The sequence below is a fragment of the Neophocaena asiaeorientalis genome, unplaced genomic scaffold (genome assembly GCF_003031525.2).
Source record: "Neophocaena asiaeorientalis asiaeorientalis breed wild unplaced genomic scaffold, Neophocaena_asiaeorientalis_V1.1 scaffold484, whole genome shotgun sequence".
Taxonomy (NCBI): Eukaryota; Metazoa; Chordata; class Mammalia; order Artiodactyla; family Phocoenidae; genus Neophocaena; species Neophocaena asiaeorientalis.
Window position 1 is genome coordinate 2,755,302 of NW_020171830.1, and position 21,054 is coordinate 2,776,355.

The following is a 21,054-nucleotide window of genomic DNA, read 5'->3' on the forward strand; positions in this document are numbered from 1 at the left end:
TGAGTTATTTGTAGTGAGGTGTTTGGACCTAGAGTCTGTCACACAGAGTGAAGTAAGTCAGAAAGAGAAAAACAAATACTGTATGCTCACACATATATGTGTAATCTAAAAAAAAAACAAAGAAAACATGGTTCTGAAGAACCTAAGGGCAGGGCGGGAATAAGATGCAGATGTAGAGAATGGACTTGAGGACATGGGGGGGAGGGTAAACTGGGACGAAGTGAGAGAGTAGCATGGACATGTATACACTACCAAATGTAAAATAGATAGCTAGTAGATAGCTAGTGGGAAGCAGCTGTATAGCACAGGGAGATCAGCTCGGTGCTTTGTGACCACCTAGAGGGGTGGGATAGGGAGGATGGGAGGGAGACACAAGATGGAGGGTATATGGGGATATATGTCTATATATAGCTGATTCACTGTGTTATACAGCAGGAACTAACACAACATTGTAAAGCAGTTATACTCCAATAAAGATGTTTTAAAAAATTATTGGTTAATTGGGGAGTTTAAATATGAAATTTTAATAAAACCAGATTTTTCACAAGTTGTAACATTTCTGACTATGCCCATTCAGACAGAAGTCCATCCAAAAGAGCATTCGGCTTGATTTTTCTGAAAGGTACATTGGCATTAAGTATCTAACTTCAGATAAACAAGAAACATAGTGGTCCTTTGGTCAGCAAGTCTAAGGGAAGTCTGGTTCATGGCATTAAAACCAAAAAAACAAGGCAAGTTACTTGCTAGAGAGATCTGAATACTGGAGAAATCCCTGGTAGAACAATCTCCTGAAACTGGAAACTCCTATGTGTAACAAGAAGGGATGACAGAAATTAAATGACCCTCTGACATGCCTTTGATTAGTCAGGACTGTGCCAATTCTTCACTGACCCAGATGGGACTCTGGAGAATTGGCTGTCATAGTCTTGCTATGTTTCATTTTCCACAGGGACAAATTGTTACTTTAATATAAATCAATATAATTATATAAGTCAGAAAGATAAAGGAAACCAATCACCAGACCTTATGGGACACCTTCTGAAATAGCCAGTTACAGAAAGGAAGTTGTTTTTCAAGCTAAAGGGGCTGAGGTTGTATCTTGGGAGTTTTTCAGAGAAGCAGTTGCTTATGATGGATAGGTAAATGGGCTTAGTGGATCAAAGGCTGTGTTTTGGGTCTTTTTATAAGCTGAGGATGTGTTGAAATTCTGATGCTTTCCTCATCACATCATTGCCTGATCTATCCATTAGATTTCTTTACCTTCACTGCCTCTTTTGCTGTATTGGAAGAGTAAAAATTTGATTTTTTTTTCCCTAAAGTGCTTTTCAATCTCTCAGTGCTAAATAAGTGTTAAATAATTAGGCTCTAATTTGCACATACTTTGTTTTAGATGGCATTGTTTGCATTCTTTTAATTATTGTGCACTTAATTTGAAAATTATACTCTTAGACTTTCCAATAAACGTGCTTAGATAACTCTTTATTTGTATAGACAAAAAGGAAATTAGATCCCTACTTCATGTTATACCAAAAGTAAGAATTTCAGATGAATTAAGGAGTAAAATGTGAAAGACAATATACTTCGTTTTAGAAGAAACTATGAGAGAATATCATGGCCTAAGAGATAGAGAGGATTTAATAAATAAGACATGAAAAATACAAAGTTAAAAAGCTTGATACGTTTTACTATAGAAAATTCAAGAACTTCTGTTCATCAGAAGACTCCATAAAGACAATAAATATACAAGGCTACAAATTGGGAGAAAATATCTGCAATATATATAATCAACAGAGGACTGGTATCCAACATAGAACTCCAGAGAAGAATTCCCATGAAGAATAAGTAAATAATAAAATGAGTCAACAGGAAAATGGACAAAACACATAAACAGGCATTTCTCGGAATGGGAAACCAAATTGATATTTAAGCATATGAAATAAGCTTACCCTCTTTAGTAATGTAAGAAATGTAGATTAAACCATACCCTTCAGATTAGTAGAAATTTAAAAGTCAGATAAAATTGTTACCTACAAGGTAGAATGAGAATTTACATAAATTTTTGGTTGGAATATAAATTGATACCACTATTTAGGAAACCAGTTTGTCATTACATTTGTCAAATAAAATTGAAGTAGCAGGTACCCTACTACTCAGTAATTCTACTCCTGGATATTCGCTGTAAGAAACTTCCTTGTACATACATACCAGAAGATATGTTTGGGGATGTTTAAGGTAGTATTTTTTTTGTGATTACAGAAAAATGAAACAACCCATTCCAACTCTAATATAATCGATTAAAAAATTATGGTTTATTCCTAGAGTAGTAATTTATTTCACTTCTATATAGTTGTGAAAATGGATAGCCTGCAGCTACATGTATCATTTTGAGTTAATCACACAAGCATTACAGACAGCCATCAACTTACGATGGTCTGACTTAACGATTTTTTGACTTTATGATGATGTGAAAGCGATATGCATTCAGTAGAAACCTTACTTTGCATTTTGATCTTTTCTTGGGCTAGTGATATATATGGTATGATACTTTCTTGTGATGCTAGGCAGCTGTAGCACGCCTCAGCTCCCAGTCAGCCACACAATCATGACGTTAAACAACCGATACACTTATAACCATTCTGTACCCATACAAACGTTCTGGTTTTAACTTTCCGTACAGTATTCAATAAATTCGATCAGATATTCAACACTTTATAATGAAGTAGGCTTTGTATTAGATGGTTTTGCCCAACTGTAGGCTAATGTAAATGTTCTGAGCAAGTTTAAGGTAGGCTAGGCTAGGCTATGATGTTCAGTAGATAAGTTAGGCATGTTTTCAACTTTCAGTGGGTTTATTGGGATGTAACCCCATCATAAATCAAGGAAAATTTGTATATTGAATGAAAAAAGCAAGTCACAGAAGACTGCTAAACTATGATTCCATTTATATACAAATCCAAAACAGGCAGAATAAATAACATATTGTTCCGGGATACATACATATGATAAAAGTGTAGAGAAAAAAGGAATGATTTTCACAAAATTCAGGATAATGGTTACCTCTGGAAGGTGGAATGGGTAGGATATAATCATTTGTGGATACTCAAACTCAATTTTTCCATTCTTAAATTGTGTGGCAGGCACATGGGCATTTATTTATTATTCTTTGGCTGTGTATACACATCATGTTTGTTCTTTATTTGAATGATGATTTTTATTATAAATATAGAAAAATACTGCAATCATTCTGGAAAGTATACTAAAGTGTAAAGAGGAAAACTGAAAATAGCCTGAATTCCACCACAGGAATTATCATTTCTCTTTATGCCTCCTCTCTGGTCTATAATATTTCTAGTAATAGGTCTTTTTGCCCACCGTTTTAGTAAAAAGAGTACTTCTTTTTTTCAGACCCTTAATTGCCTTTCCACCTCTAGTATCTTCCTATTTCATTTGTTCTAACCTAAGACTACCCTGGAGTGCTATTTTGAAGTTACTACCTTCTTATAATCTTGAAGTGGCTCCCAGTTGTCTCTTAAATCACTTAGAAAAGCAGGATTATGGACATTTAAAAAACTAATTTCACACTTCCTTTTCCCTTCCTCTCCTTCCCCAGGCACTCCATTTCAGCTATGATAGCAGATGGTATACTTACTATGCCTGCCTCTTAGACATTGCATTGCAGACAGATGTCATTCACTTTGCCTGCATCCCTTGGCACCCAAAATAATAACAAAAATAATAACAATAAACAGAACAATAACACATCCCTTTTAAGCCAAACCACATCTGCCTTTCAGAAATTTATCTTCTTCATGAAGTTTTAAAAATACTGTATCTACATCCGTAATTGATTTTAACAGTGTTTAGCATGGCTGAATGGGTTTTTGGGAAGGTGGCCCAGCTTTTCTTCTCTTTTGGTGTTCCTCACAGTGCCTGGACCATAATATAATAAACACAACTTTTCTGGGTTCATATAGTCTTTTAGTACTTCTTGGTATTTTAGTTATGGAGTTTAGGGTATTGCCTTTTCCTTTTCTTTTTCTTTCTGTCTTTTATATTCTCTCTCACTCTTGTCCTGTTTAATAGAGATTTTCATATTGTGACTTTTGGTCTCATACTTTTTTTAGTAAGTCTACTAATCTAGGCCTTCATGCCTCATTTAGTAAGGGAAGGGAGAGATGTGGGGGAGGGGAGGAGGGAGGCAGGAAGGGGGGTTGATGGTGGGAAAGATCTGCTGACGTAAGAAGGCAAAGTCTGGGATTCTGTCAGCAGAGCAGTTATCTGGTATCCTGCCGTTAAGTTACATGTTAACTTTGTGGTGTCCCAGTGTGGGTGTAATTCTATATATTTTTTTCTCTATGGGTGTAATTATATATATTTTTCTCTGCCTCCTATTTAAAAAGGAGGAATATTTGATGAGGCTAATAAGAATTCCTTTTTGCTGATACTTCATGACCTGTTTGCATTCTTTAATGCTGTTTGATTTGTAAAATTCTTATTTCTTAGATTTTTTTTAAAACAAGAGATTCCAAACTTCCTGAATTTGAAGTACTCTGCAAAACTTGCCAATTCTTTATGAAGTCAGAATTCTTTATGTTAGAGCATAATTGCTTATCTCTAGAACCTACTATTAAATACAAAAAGAAACACAAACATGTTCCTTGATGAGTCAGAAGCTAGCTAACTTTCCCTTAATCTGATGTTTGGATGAAGGATTTGCCCTTTCAAGTCTGGCTGAAAGATATGTGTCCCTGCTCTCTCTGCAGTTGTTTACTTAAAATGCATTGACTACTGGCCTTATGTGAATACCTTTTGGATCATGTCTTCTTTAATATTTTTGTTTTTTTCTTCTGCTCTATGAACGTCTGCCAGTAGTCCTGTGCCTTGTGATCTTCGTTGGTACCATAGTATATGTTGCATCCAGTACTTTTTGGTGGTTTGTACACAATGTTTATGATAATCCATTTCTTTTGGTCCTGTAAAATATACTGGTTTTTTTTTTCTGTGTTACTTGACACTAAGTCCCTAAAGTAATTACAGTCTCAAAATCTTGCATGCAAATTATTAATGAAGAATTTGTGTTAGTTTGTCTTTCTGCTTACTTTGAACCGCAATGCATTTCAACTCTGACTTAGCAAATAGAAGAGATTTGTGGGGGACTTCCCTGGTGGCACAGTGGTTAAGAGTCTGCCTGCCAATGCAGGGGACACCGGTTCGAGCCCTGGTCTGGGAGGATCCCACATGCCGCGGAACATCTGGGCCCGTGCACTACAACTATTGAAGCCCGCGCGCCTAGAGCCCATGCTCTACAGCAGGAGAGGCCACCACAGTGAGAGGCCCGTACACCGCAATGGAGAGTGGCCCCCGCTCACCGTGCAACTAGAGAAAGCCCATGCGCAGCAGCGAAGACCCAGCACAGCCAAAAATAAATAAATGAAAACATAAATTTATTAAAAAAAAAAGAGAAATTTGTGTGCTAATTACCCTGCCCCTTCTAAAATACCAAATTTATTCCCATCTAGTATTACTGAAAGATTTTTCCTGACCTAAACTGTTGTCATGCCTATAGCCCAGAGCTCTGATTTATTATTCATATTGAGTCTGCTCTTACACCCTGGCCCCCAGGGTATAACTTGACTTTGGTATTGGTTTATTTATTTATCTCTGTCCAGAGGAGGAAATCCGTCCTCTGTACTTAGTATGCCACAAAGATTTTGTTCTCCTTCCAGGGATTGTACTAGAGGCTTTACAGTGCCAGGATGTAGGACAGAGTGTTTTTTGTTATAGGCAAAGAAGAATGCTGCATTGATTGATTAAATCCAACAAACCTTCTCAATTAGTGATTTTTTTTTTAAGGATGTTAGTATAAGGAATAAAAGCCAGGGAATGGTGGTGGTGATGGAGGTAGGTAGGGAGGAAATAGGTTTTTGTATATAGGGGTCCTGGAATGTAAGTCTGTACCTGTAGAACAGTAAGACTGTTGTGAAGGGGCAGGAAAGTCTGTGTTCTGCTGATAGCTCACTTGTTAATTGGGGGGAAATTTGAGAGTTCAGGGAACAAATCTCTCGATATTTTTTTATTGTGTACCATGTAGCTATTCCTCTACTGGGGACTGAAGCATAAACATATCGAGTAAAGTGGTATAAGGAAATAGTCTGGTCATTTTTTTGTAGACTGTAGGAATGGAAGGTTCTTCATTGTCCTATAGTCATGGCCACTATCAGAGGAGTAAACCCATTATCCTAGACTGGCTATTTATTTAAGCCAGGAAATTAGATTTCTAGTATGTTACCTGGAAATTTTAGCTAGTAATAAATAGCCCTCACATAAGGAAGGTATGTCCTTATGTCTAATGCACCTATCCATTTGAATTGAACTTCCTTCCTGTTATGCTTATCTATGTGATATGAACATATTTGTGTGGTCTTTTGGTTAACCTTTCTTTTTTTTTTGCGGTACGCGGGCCTCTCACTGTTGTGGCCTCTCCCATTGCAGAGCACAGGCTCCGGACGCGCAGGCTTAGCGGCCATGGCTCATGGGCCCCACCGCTCCGCGACATATGGGATCTTCCCAGACCGGGGCACGAACCCATGTCCCCTGCATCGGCAGGCAGATTCTCAACCACTGTGCCACGAGGGAAGCCCTGGTTAACCTTTCTTAAAGTTGTATTAGGCTGTACCTAAATGTTCTTCTTTTTTTAAAATTAATTAATTTTATTTTTGGCTGCCCTGAGTCTTTGCTGCTGTGTGCGGGCTTTCTCTAGTTGCAGCAAGTTGGGGCTACTCTTCGTTGCGGTGTGCGGGCTTCTTATTGCGGTGGCTTCTTTTGTTGCGGAGCACGGGCTCGAGGCGTGCAGGCTTCAGTAGTTATGGCTCGCGGGCTCTAGAGTACAGGCTCAGTAGTTGTGGCGCCCAGGCTTAGTTGCTCTGCATCATGTGGAATCTTCCTGGACCAGGGTTTGAACCCTTGTCCCCTGCATTGGCAGGCAGATTCTTAACCATTGCGCCACCAGGGAAGCCCTGTACCTAAATATTCTTGACTAATTTAATCATTGACATAACTTGGATAGTATAAAACTCAGGCTCTTATCCTTTTAAAAATTCTGGAGTTCAGAATTTTACATGGTATTTCAAATAGAGGGGGTATGACTACAAGGAAAAATGTAGTAGATCATCATGATTCTTTCCAGAGTTTATGGCAGAACCTGAAACTTATATAATCTTAAAATCTTTGTTCATGTCCAGAAGGGTCCCCCTTTTTATTTCCCCTGTGGGGTAAGTGGCTTTGATATTGATTCTTAAAATTTGATTTGAATACTGTTGGTCATCTTTAAGGTCCTACATTTCTGATCTTGGCAAAAATTCCAGAATGACTGTTACATTTTTATAAATCTCAATATTAGTTTATGATTTCCCACTAAAAGCAATACTATTCCCTGGTGAATTTGGCCTGTCTCTGTCTGTCCACTGTCTTGAGGTCTTGTTGTTTCTATCTGTGTCTCTGCCTTTGTGTATGTGGGTGTCATTTTTGCATAGGTAGCAGGAATGCGTGTGATAGGTAAGTTTATGATGGTCTTTTACTTCACCACTGTAAGTCCAAGGTATTGGGTTATAAATTGAATGCAAATAAAGCCCTAAACTCATGGGGAGATATGGTATTGGTAACTGAATTTGATTTAAAGGGACTGATATGGGATATATGGGTAATTTTCTAATAAGGAAGTCCAGAAGGTAGCTATTTTAAGACATAAGGTTAAAGAATCCCAAGAGAGAAACTGGCCAGCTTGTTCTCTGCTTTCTCTTCCTGGAGCAAGAATTTCTGTTAAACTGACTGGATACCTTTTTCTGAGTGTGGTAATGGTATTATGGTTAAGTGTTTTTTTTCAGTTTTATTGCGGTATAATTCACAAATAAAAATTATGAGATTTAAGGCACACAACTTGATGTTTTGATATATACGTATATTGTGAAATGATCACTACAATCAAGCTAATTAACATAGCCATCACTTTACATAGGTACCTTTCGTTTTGTTTTTACTGCATAAATGTCACTTCAGAATTGTCACTGAATTGTCACTAAAGTTGTTATATTTAACAACTTTAATTTGAAGAACACATATTTGGTCAGTTCATAGACTACAAACCTTGGGAGTTGCAGCTCACATTTGTCAGGAGAGATGTAATCACTGATTCTGTTATATCACAAAAAAATCACTGAACACTAGAGAAAGGGTTTGTTATATGGTTATGTTTTAAACAAAAAGGGTTCTTATTTTTTAGAGGCATATCCTGACATATTTACAGATGAATAATGTCTGGCATTTGTTTCAAAATGATCTGGGAGGAGGGGTAAGTGGGTGGGTGGTATATATGAAATGAGATTGGCCACAGGTTAGTAATGGTTGAGGTTGGATGATAGGTACATGGGAATTTATTGTGCTATTTTGTCTACCCTTGTATGTTTGAACTTTTTTTTTTTTGCGGTACGCGGGCCTCTCACTGCTGTGGCCTCTCCCGTTGCAGAGCACAGGCTCCGGATGCGCAGGCTCAGCGGCCATGGCTCACGGGCCCAGCCGCTCTGCGGCATATGGGATCCTCCTGGACTGGGGCACAAACCCACGTCCCCTGCATCGGCAGGCGGACTCTCAACCACTGCGCCACCAGGGAAGCCCTGTTTGAACTTTTTTGCAATAAAATGTTAAAAATCCAGTGTTACTGGTTTGGATGCCAAAATGGTAAACATTTCAATATTCTTTCCCCTCTTGAAAGAAAACGTTCAACATTCTTTTGAACATACAAATCTAGGGTGAAATTTCTATTTTCCAGCAGTCAGTGACTCTCAAGGAGTAGCTCCTTTATTTTCCTTTCAAAGGGTTGTGTTTACAAACAGACTCCATTGGCCACATCTAGATTTATGATTTATTTAGGTCTATGATTTACAGGAGGTGTGGAAAAAAAGGGATAGTTATGAAAGCCAAAATGTTAGATTTGGGAAGCTTAGATCAAGAAGAGAAACTCTAAGAATTGAGTTAGTAGTAGTGTATAACATGTGTCACACCTTTGTAGAAGGTGTTGCTGGACGCCTCTCAGGGATGAGTTGAACTGCTGACTGGGGCACTTTTCAAAGACCTTGGGCCCATAAAGCATCAAATTTAGTGACAGCTCTTTTTCTTTCTTTTTTTTAAAAAAAATATTTATTTATTTATTTTTGGCTGCGTTGGGTCTTAGTTGCTGCGCGTGGACTTTCTCTGGTTGTGGCGAGCGGGGGCTACTCTTCATCGTGGTGTGCGGGCTTCTCATTGCAGTGGCTTCTCTTGTCGCGGAGCACAGGCTCTAGGCGCACTGAATTCAGTAGTTGTGGCACACGGGCTCAGTTGCTCCGCGGCATGTGGGATCTTCCCGGACCAGCGCTCGAACTCGTGTCCCCTGCACTGGCAGGCAGATTCTTAACCACTGCGCCACCAGGGAAGTCCAGCCCTTTTTCTTGACCTGTATCTTCTCTACTCATGACTTCTTTTTGATGCAAAGCTAGGAAATTCTGAGAGAGAAATAGACAGCTGTTCCCTCCTTAAAGACAAAGTCTGTGTTTTAGGGGGAAAAAAAGGAAAAACAAGCAACAGCTGCATTTGTAGATGACAAAGCACAAAGACTTTCTGTCTTTATGGCACTTTTATCTTATTTACGTGGTTTTTACTAATCCAAATAATTATATGCTCCTGTGGGTAGAATTGTTTGCTACTTGATCCAAGAGAGATGGGTGGGGAAGCACCTGCTTTTAGTCATTAGTCTTGTTGCTTTTGCACTGCCTCCAAGAAAATAGGTAACAAACAAAAAGTAATTTGCCTTTTCCTGAGAGTGAAAAGGAAGACCTCTTTGGTATCACTCTGTGAAGAACGGCAGAGAGAAACCTCAAAGGTGGGTTTTTTCTTTATTGAAGTGAAACCATCAGGGACCCCACAGGGGAAAATGATTCCTGGGTTTTGGTTCTTCCTGCCCTTTCTTCCTCTCTGCCATAGAACTCAGCAATTGGAAGAATACCAGTTTTTGTTCCTTATTGGTGCTACCACCTGTTCTTATTGCTGAACTAAATGTTCTTGGCTTTCTTTGGTGTGAACAGGATCTCCCTCTGGGAAAGGTGGGAGGAGGGTGAAAAAGGGAACAGGAGGAGGCCCATTCCTGCCTTGTGCTCATGTGAGAGGGACACACAGGGGTTAGTGTGCTGCCCTAACAGAGGGGCTTTGTGCTACAGCTTCTTCCAGAGCTGCAGCTCACAGATGCATGCTGGGCAGGCTCAGGCTGCGTCATCCCTGATACACTTGCTTCTTCCTAACAATGGCAGAGCAATACCGGTAACAATAATTAAAATATTGAATAAGAAAATAAAGAAGATGCAGGCAGAGGCTATTCTGAATACATTCAGATACTCAGTGTGTGTGGAGAAAGCTGTTCGTAATTAAGAGGTTAAAAAAAGAGTAGCATGGAGATGATGCCACTGAACACAAGAGCCAGATCTGTTGTTGCATATCCACTATGGGCGCAGTCAGAGCTCTGACTTTAAGTCTTTCTTTTTCTGTGCTAAAACCCTTGTTATCTAGGTCATGGAAAATCTGCCTTTCTTGAATACAAGCAGCAGAATAGAGAAGAATTTCTTCCTTTGTACCTAGACCTTAGAGACTGGGTAGGTAGCTCAAGGTAGAAGCCTTTCTGACTCTCAAGGCCCTTCTTCATACATCAGTAGCAGGCAGTAACCTAAAATGAATCCCAAATAGAATGATTATAATAACAGTTAACACTTAGATAGCACTTTGATATGGTCAGACTTTAGTCTAAGATATAAGTAGAAAGATAGATAACTTATTTAATCCTCAAATAATCCTAGGAGGTAAATACTATTATTAATTCTCTTTTAGAAGAGGAAACTGAAGCATAGAGAAGTTAGGTAACTTGTCCAAGGTCATATAGATGGTAAGTAACAGGGCTGGGATTTTGAACCCAAATACTATGGTTCCAGAGTCCATACTCTTAACTATTACTCTATGCCATCTCTCAGTGGATCTCTGTCCTTTCTCAAACAGGGTCATCTGAACCACAGAACACAGAAAGTATTTTGAGTGACTATTTTCTTAATTCTCTCTAGGATGGTAACATAACTAGTACTATGCATAGGAGAGAAGTTAATTCATTAGGAACTGTTGCTTTAGAGTATTAATTCTTGAGGAAACCCAGTTTAGAGAGACTAAAGGGACTGCAGTTTGCATTTGTTGTGTTTTTACAGAACTATCCTGAAACTAATTTTCCATTGGTTTGTCTTGGAACCGGTTTGAGACTCTAAACAAAGGACCAAACCTCATCCATCCCTTGCTCTAGAGGTAGAGTCTTTGTCAGCATTAATGTCTTACCATTAACAGTTGAGAAGAGTGGCAGGTTAGGATATGATAGTGGTCACTAAGTTTTGCAAAGCTGAGGTGACTTCCCTTCAGCATATCATTAAGTGTTCAGATCACCATATGTAGAAGCAGCCACTACTTCTTTTCCTACCTTCCTTTTCCTTTTTTCTTCACATTTCCCCAAGTTTCAAAATCCCATTGGTCACTTGGCAGATATCCAGTTGCCCTCTAGGAGTGTTTAACTGTGGACCCAGACCTTTACTTTTGGTCTAGTTTAAGGAGTCACTGATAGACATTCTTCCACTTCCAGCAACAAATTATGGAAGGTCTTGCTCTGTCTTTACCTGATCTTATAATAGACTTGTTAAAACTTTCTAGGTCACTCCAAAATAAAGTAATTATAATAGATTTCCCCCCAGCCCCATGCTTATTAAGTAATACTAAATATGTTTTTCTGGTGCTGCCTCCTCCACATCATATGGAATTGTTTGTAGGGAAATAGTAGCAGAGTTCACAGTAAATTGTTCTCAAGTTGCTATAGGGATAGACGTTCAGTGTGTATGAGGTGGAATGATGCTAGTAAGAGAACAGAGGTCTCTTGAAATTAGCAGAACAAGGTTTAGTCCCATTTTGCTTGAACCAGTTGTGTTACCTTAAGAAAAATTTTCACCTTTTCTAGGTGATTCTTTATCTGCTTATAAAAGAGAAGGGAGGGCTTCCCTGGTGGCGCAGTGGTTGAGAGTCACCTGCCAATGCAGGGGACACGGGTTCGTGCCCCGGTCCGGGAAGATCCCACATGCCGCGGAGCGGCTGGGCCTGTGAGCCATGGCCGCTGAGCCTGCGCGTCCGGAGCCTGTGCTCTGCAACGGGAGAGGCCACAACAGTGAGAGGCCCGCGTACCGTAAAAAAAAAAAAAAAAGAGAAGGGAGTTAATATTTTCCCTTAATAAGATCTAACCATATAAAATCATTCATTCAAAAGTAGTTGTTGATGACCTACATGCCATTACTATTATAGATGCTGGGAGTGTAGCAAGGAATTAAAGGGCAAAAATTTCTGTCTTCATATTCTAGAGAGTACAGTTAGACAATAAATAAGTAATATACATGGTATGACTGCTGGTAAAGGTGCCAAAGGGAAAAATAAAACAAGTAAGGGTGGAAAGTTCAGAAAGAGTGGGTGGAGCTTGCAATTTTAAATAAAATGATCCAGAAATACTATATTGAGAAGGTAATATTTGGGTAAAAATCTGAAGGGAATGAGTGACTGAGCTATTGCAAGTAAAATGTCAAGTAAAATGAGGACCAATAATTAGCCATTCTAGGTTGGTGGGACCTCCTATTCTTAGCTCACATAGGTAGGTTTATAAAAGTGATCTCATTTCTGGTCTCATTAGTAAGTCTGAAAGTAACCCTGGAATTTTTTTTATATGAATAAATTACTAATGAGGATTTCAAGCCGGTGACATTCTTTGGCATGTTGACATGTAACTCATTGTTGGGTGAGTTGTTTATCTGGGTGGTTTAGTGTGGATCTGGGCTATGTGATGTCAAGGAGCACATTCTAAAATCTCTGTGCAGAGGGTCTAATACCACTTGAGAAGGACACCTCAAAGCAGGTGCCACTTGTTGCAACTCTTTGTTTCCATTCTCTGGATATCATATTCATCATTGTTTCAGATATAGGTAAAGATGGAGAAGGTAGATACATTTAGTTACACCAAAATAAAAAACTGCTGCACTTGAAAGATACCAGAAGACTAGAAGAAGGTATTTTCTGCAAGTAATACTCATAGAAGACCCAGAAAAACTAAATGTAGTTAGAAAGACTAAAATTAACCAGTCTGACTGTATTAATCGCTGACAAGGATATGGGGAAATTTATTTATATTCATGCACTGGTAGAAGTTTAAGCTGGCATAGCCTCTTTAAAATAGCAAAAAATTGGAGACTGTTAAAATATCTGTCAATAAAGAAATGGATAAATAGATGTGATATAGTAACATGATATAATACTATACAAATGGATAAGTAGATGTGATGTAGTAACATGATATAATACTATACAGCAGGGGAAAAGGATGAAATATATGGATAACCTCAAAAAGAATGCTGAATTTTTTAAAAAAGTAAAATTCAGTGTGATACTTTTTACATGAAAGACACATACACACAAGCATACTATGTATTATTGAGGGTTATATACATACACACACATATATACACACATACAAATATATGTAAAAGTATTATAAACAGAAGATTGTGCAACAAACTCATAGTGAGTGGCTGGTCTTAAAGGGGACTTTAGCTTTATCTGTAGATTGGAAGTAAACATGATAGAATGTTTATTTCTTAGTGTTAGACACGTAGGTATTTGTTATATTATTCTTTTTACTTTTGGGTAATTTTATAGTAGCTAAACAATTTAAAAGAAGGGGCCAAGTTTCATACGATGAGCCCCCAGAGAATAATTTACCAATTCAGTGACATATAATTTATCTTTATTTATTGTAGACCATCTACCTCTTTCTATATCAGAGGAAATCAGAGGTAACTGCATTGCATTAACTCATGACAACGGTCTCTCCTAATGAGTCTTTGATGGTATCACACTCAGATGGAAGAGCAAGGATCCTTATTAGCACATATCATGCCCTTTATTATGAGTCTCGTTTTTTTTTACTTTTTTATAACTAACTGCAAGCATATCAACACATTCAAAGTACATTTGGCTCCATAGCTGTAAGCATGGAGATCCTAGCATGACAGACTGGGATGCCTCGAAGCTCAGTAACAGCATTGTGCTTTTCCCCTTGTCTAACCTCTTCCCTACAGGGAATCTTTAACCAGTTTCAGTGCAGTACTGAAAAAGTGCTTCCATCTGACACTCTCCGCAGTGCTCTGGCAAAGACTTTTCAGGATGAACAGCGTTTCCAGCTGGGAATTATGGATGATGCTGCGGAGTGCTTTGTAAGTGCTGGCCTCTGGCCCTCTTTGATATGGGGTGAGACTGTGGATGGTCTCCATCAGGGACTGGCTACTTTACTGTGCTCCTGGTCTCTACAGTTATAACTAGGAATTTCCCTAGTTTCTATAAGTTGTTTCTGCTAATAAAGTATGAATTGCCTAGTGGGTTTATTCTTTTTCCTTCAGGCTTAGGGTAGTTTTGTGCTTGCCATCGCACAGAACAGTAGCTCTCACCTTCAGAGGAGACAAGGCCCATTAAAATAAAAATTTCTGGGCTCAACTCCCTTGAGTTTCTGTTTCAGTATGTCTGGAATGGGTCCCAAGAATATCTCTTAACAAGTTCCTAGGTGATGCTAACACTGATGCTGCTGGTCTGGGGACCACAGTTTGAGAGCTCCTGCATCGTAAAGATAATTAAACAGAGAATAGCTGAGTCCTTAGCACAAGTGTGATGTGCTATGTAGATGGCTACTTTGCTCCCAGTGACTTTTAGTAGAGGACCCTAACTCTTCTCAACTCTGGATTCTATTCATCAACCTTCAAAAGACTCTATGCAACCATTAAACAATCTGAGTGATATACATCCTATTATAGAGTAAAATATAGGCTAAAATCAGGGGTGCCCCTGAGAAACTGGATCACTGATTTATTGCTGGTAGGAATGAACAATGGTATAGCCACTCTGGAAAACACTTTGGCAGTTTCTTAAAAAACTAAACTTGTAAACTACCATATGATTCAGCAGTTAGATTCCTGTACATGAGTCCCAGAGAGATGAAAACATATGTTCATACAAAAACCTGTACATGAATGTTCAGAGAAGCTTTATTTGTGACAGCCCCAAAGTTAAAAAGCCCAGATGCTTTTAATGGGTAGATGGTGAAACAAACTGGGGTACTTCTATATCAGGGAATACTGTGCAGCAATAAAAAGGAATGAACTGTTGATTTATGTAACAAGTTGAATGATCTAAAGGGAGTAATGATGAGTGAAAAACACAGTATCAATAGGTTATGTACTATATGATCTCATTTATTTAACATTCTTGAAATAATAAAATTATAGAGATGGGACAACATGTTAGTGGTTGCTAAGGGTTAGGGTTGGAATTGAGTGGGTAAAGTGTTAAAGGAATAGCAGAAGGGAGCTTTGTGGTGATGAAAGAGTTTTATATCTTAATTGTGGGAGTGTTTACATGACTATACATGTGATAAAATTGCATGGAGCTACACATACACACAAATGAATGTATGTAAAACTGGTGAAATCTGAATAAACTCTGTGGATTTTATTGATGTCCATTTGCTGGTTTGGATATTGTATTATAGTTAAGTAACATGTCACCTGTAGAGGAAACTGGGTGAAGGGTACATGGACCTCCTGTATAATTTTTTTGAAACTTTCTGTGAATTTATAATTATTTCAAATTAAAAATTTAAAAAAAAAACAGAGGTATTCCTCCCTTCAAGGAGGATTACTGTTTCTCTGAGTACACTGCCAACAAATTTGTACTTTTGTTTGTTAAATATTGTCTACGTACTGCTTTTTGTCCTTCTCTATTAGGAAAACCTCCTGATGAGGATTCACTTCCACATTGCTGATGAAACCAAAGAGGACATATGCACTGCCCAACACTGCATCTCCCACCAGAAATTTGCAATGACGTTGTTTGAGCAGGTGAACCTTATTTCTATTCCCATCACTTCTTAGACCTTTTCTTCAAGAACACTTTATCCTAGGATGTAGGATGTCAAATGGGTGCCAAAACAGTTAATGACTGTGGCTGCTGGTTTTGCTTTTTTCTCCCCGGGCTTAGTGTGTATGTACTAGCTGTGGCGCCACTTCTGATCCGCTGCCTTTCATCCAGATGGTGCATTATATCTCCACTACTTCCCTTTGGTGAGTCTTATAGGGTTCTCTGTTTGTATACTTAGGCAATCCTTCAGTTGACTGGGTTTTAACTGAAGGTACCCAAATAGCTTGTATCCTTATTGCTGAGTATTTGCTGTATTGTAGGAACTCAGAACAGTAATTTAAAAATAACCTTTGTTTTCCTTCTTTCCTCTCCCATCTGTCCCCTTTTCTTAGTCTCAAGTTCTGGCCAGCAGAGTGGGAGGAGGAATGGGGATTCTATGAGCTTTGGATTTAGGGACAGGCAGGCACACTTACTCTGTGGGATACTGAGGCTGGTCAGGATGAGGGGCTTTGGCATAGTGGGCAGAGGAAGAAAGTCAAACATGTGAGTTAGGAATTTGCATGAATGATTTAGCTATAACCCTGTACAACTCCCAACATCATCCCCCTTCAATTCCCCATCTCGAAGCAATCAGGCTATTTGTATGCTGGAAAGACGAGAAAAACCCTCACCAAGCATGTTTGGTGAGCTGCTGCAGAATGCCAGCACCATGGGGGATCTGCGGAACTGCCCGGTGAGTTAAGTGAGGGGTGGGGTTCAGAGTGGGGAGGGAAACCCTGAGATTAGTGGAATTGAGGCAGAGTCAGTGGGCAACATTCCTCACTAGCATTATATATGTATTTCAGAGCAACTGTGGAGAGAGGATTCAGATTCGCCGTGTGTTGATGAACGCTCCACAGATTATCACAATTGGGCTGGTATGGGACTCGGACCACTCAGACTTGGCAGAGGATGTCATTCACAGCCTGGGCACCTGCCTTAAGCTGGGTGACGTGAGTGTTAGTTACCTTTATCTCTTACTTGGAGTTCTTCTAACTTACTATTGCTCAAGGGCAGTGAACTCTGAACACAAAGGTATATCCTAAATGACAAATATTAAAGAGTTTTGAAAAAATATATTGTGTGTATCTGTACACACAAAAGCAAAGGCTTTTGGGAAGATATGGGATGATCTTGGCCTTGAAAGACAGAATGGGCAGAGCTTAGCTGCTGTTAAAAATCAAGTGATCCATAGTTATCATATGCTCTACTTATCATTAGTTAATACCAGTGTAGAAGAGGGAATTGTATTCAACCATGGGAGGTAGTAAGGTCAAAGAAGTGAGCAGTCTTCACTAGTTCTACTATGGGAGGAGAAGAAGGTAGAAGTTGATGACATGAGTCCTAGAATATTAAATTCATGGTAGGAACCAACATCTGCTGAGAAGGTAATGAAGTGGCTTGGAAGAGAATTCTAGTGGAAACAGACTTCAGACACGGGCTGTTTACCTTATCAGCAGCATACCCTAGTATAGGTACAGCCAGGGTTTTCCTTCAGTTCAAGAGAAGAGCCAGAAAGTCTGTGGTTTCCTTTCTACTGGTTTCCCTCTGGGATGGTCCTGTGACTAAGGAGATCCCTTGTTGTTTTTTAATGTCATTAAGCCACGGTTGAGAATAAGTGAACCATCTGGGATCTTACTTTAGGTCTCCTTGCCAAGGAGTCTCTGACATAGTAGGCTATGCACAATAAAAGATCATTTTTCTGAATTTCTATAGCCTACATATTCTGTTCTATTCTAGCTTTATTTTTGTGATTGATTTTTCAACCAAACAGATTCCTCAAGGCAAGAGTCCTTGCCTTTAAATATTTTGTATGTCTCTTAACACCTAGGACAGTGCTAGATATCTAGGAATTGAAATGTTGGTAACCAGTATGGTGGGATTGCTCCCCCTAAGGGCTTTCTTACCTTCTACTTAGTGTCTCAACAGGAAATTTATATTTGTGGCACCAGCTGATAAATAACCTTTGAAACTTGAGAATGTTTTGTTTTTATGTTTTTTTAACATTCCTGGCTCATATTAGAATAGGCCCCAGCAAGAAAGTATTATTAAAAGCTATGAAGAGGACTTCCCTGGTGGCGCAGTGGTTAAGAATCCTCCTGCCAATGCAGGGGACACGGGTTCGATCCCTGGTCCAGGAAAATCCCACATGCTGCGGAGCAACTAAGCCCGTGCACCACAACTACTGAGCCTGCGTTCTCGAGCCCGCGAGCCACAACTACTGAAGCTCACGCGCCTAGAGCTCGTGCTCCACAACAAGAGATGCCACCGCAATGAGAAGCCCACACACTGCAGCGAAGAGTAGCCCCCACTTGCCGCAATTTGAATGAATGAATGAATGAATGAATGAATGAATAAATAAATAAATAAAATAAAAGTTATGAAGAAACATCACCACATTACCAGTTTGGCCACTATCTCTCTGACATTTCGCTAAAATTTTGCCTTTTTAGGTTCATTTCTGATGATTAATATGGATTAGCAAAAGGAGAAGCAAGTCAGTACCTTAATCAAGAAATGATGGAGTCTGCTGAGAGATGATGTGAGAGGGCTGAGTATGTGACTGTTCTTTTCTTTCTCCTTTTTCCCCACAGCTGTTTTTCAGAGTGACAGATGACCGGGCCAAGCAGTCTGAACTGTACTTAGTAGGAATGATCTGTTACTACGGCAAACATTATTCTACATTCTTTTTCCAAACAAAGATCCGCAAATGGATGTACTTTGATGATGCTCACGTCAAGGAGGTAGGAATATTCAAGTCCTTCTTGACGTTTTTGGTGAATGGAACAAAAAACTGTGGACACTTACTTGTCTTCAGTGTTTCATTTTCATAATTTTAATGTCTGTCTGCCTATCTATTGAATTTATGAGAGTGTCAGTCTTGTCTTCCCCAACAGACCAAGTTCCTTGAGGACAGGATCAATTTATCTTCTATTATTTTCTCGGAATCACCTCACCAGCATTCAGAACCATTCTGAATTTATAGTTCAAAAAATGTGTTAATTCGTTGATTTGAGTGAGAACAATCTAATGCCTCAAATTAGGATATAAGCTTAGCACAGAGTTCAGAATTCCAAATCTTGTAATTAACAGTGGGTCATACTTTGTCCCAGGGCTGCTATAAATTATTCTCTGATTGTTATCTCCCTGAAGTACTCTATCACGGATTAACGTATTTTGGGGATAGTGTAGAGAAAATAAGGCTATAATGATATTTAAAGCTGGAAATTTGGTACTATCTAAACCACAGAGTGTGTGGCTGAAGTAGTTTAGGTGATCTGTGTGAGTTAGGAAGCCTCTTGTGATAAGATTAGCAGCTAGAAGACTGCTGACTATAATCTACACCAACCCATGGGCCTTATGTAGTGTCCTCTACAAATAGTAAAGTCTTCGTTAATTCCCTGATTCTCTTGTTCATCTCTTTTTTACTGTTGTAATCTTGGGCAACTTATGTAAATTCTTTGAGCTTTAGGTTTTTCATTTGAAAAATAATACCTGCCTTATAAAATACTAAATCAGAGTTGTATGTAAAAAGCATATAAATGTTTCAGTTAAAATGATAACTCAGTTATAAATTTACTGAACGTCTATTATGAAATAAACACTGTGCCAGTGTTCTGACTCCAAGAACACACCATCTAAAAATGTGACTGGATCAAACTTAAAAGAGAGTGAGTTTGGGGATTTGATTGGATTGTTGTTTCCATGGCTATTCTGCCACTTTTTTCCACTGCCATGGCAGCGCTGAATCCAGCACAAAGCTAAGGCTGAGAGGTTCAGCTGTATATTCTAAGCATTTTGACATTTTATGTCCTGCCTTGTGTGAACTCTGAGACGGAATGTCACTTATTTTCAAGCAGTCTGTGAGAGGGTTTCTGTCTGCTCTTTAGCTTCATGAAGGTGATTTTAATATTTAGGAGAAAATTATAGAAATGCAAATTTCAAACAAGGGCTTTTATTTGATGTCTGTGAAAAGAAATTGATCACCAAGTCAACTGAAGTCCCCTCACGTAGCATATTCAGCTTTGAGAACTTTTATTCATAATTGAATTGATGTTTCACAGGAATAAAAGTAATTTTATTCATCATTCCTATCTCTTATAGGATTTTAGTGCTTTCTAAAAGGATTTCATTAAAAAAGACTTAACAAAAAATTCATTGGGGGCTTCCCTGGTGGCGCAGTGGTTGAGAGTCCGCCTGCCGATGCAGGCGACACAGGTTCGTGCCCCGGTCCGGCAAGATCCCACATGCTGCGGAGTGGCTAGGCCCGTGAGCCATGGCCGCTGAGCTTGCACATCCTGAGCCTGTGCTCCACAACGGGAGAGGCCACAACAGTATTTTGTTGTTTCTTTACCCAGTTCTTGTCTTTTCATCTCTTTTATTTTCTTTAGAAAAATAGAGTAGAAAGATATGTGTTGAATTATGGATATGAAGTATAATTTTCATGCTTTTTCTGGTTGTTTCTGGTTCAGATTGGGCCCAAATGGAAGGATGTGGTGACCAAATGCATCAAGGGACATTATCAGCCTTTGCTGCTGCTTTATGCAGACCCCCAGGGTACCCCAGTGTCCACCCAGGACCTGCCCCCCCAAGTTGAGTTCCAGTCGTACAGCGGGACATGCTACGATAGTGAAGATTCAGGTGAGCAGCCTAGCTCTTTACTTCTCCCTCCCCACTCCAATGTGAGGACTGGACAGTAGGGTCTCACAATCATGAGCCTAGCACTTAACCTAGCTTGGAGAAAGAGGATTCATCAGAAATAAGAAAGAAGTGCCAACTCATGCTGAAGCCCAAGTTGTGTCAGGCTTTGTTTCCTTCAGTGTTTAGGAATGTATTGTCTAGATCACCTGGCCCCATTTCAAAAATGAGAATGAAATTATGTTCATTTCTCAAAATGAGAAGGAAATTATGTTCAAATTATGTTCAATTATGTTCATTTAGAAGGAACTTATGAGGTATTAAGTT

General features: G+C 39.1%; 1 protein-coding gene across 2 annotated transcripts in view; it reads left to right on the plus strand.

Annotated features, from left to right (window-relative positions):
- Window positions 1–21,054, plus strand: part of USP54 (ubiquitin specific peptidase 54) — a 66,384-nt gene that overhangs the window by 10,625 nt on the left and 34,705 nt on the right. For both annotated transcript variants that reach the window (XM_024741073.1, XM_024741064.1), the window contains exons 3-9: window positions 14,223–14,357; window positions 15,918–16,031; window positions 16,171–16,253; window positions 16,678–16,783; window positions 16,896–17,042; window positions 18,684–18,833; window positions 20,562–20,730. In XM_024741073.1, the coding sequence (XP_024596841.1) occupies window positions 14,223–14,357; window positions 15,918–16,031; window positions 16,171–16,253; window positions 16,678–16,783; window positions 16,896–17,042; window positions 18,684–18,833; window positions 20,562–20,730 (904 nt within the window). The remainder of the gene's footprint in view (window positions 1–14,222; window positions 14,358–15,917; window positions 16,032–16,170; window positions 16,254–16,677; window positions 16,784–16,895; window positions 17,043–18,683; window positions 18,834–20,561; window positions 20,731–21,054) is intronic.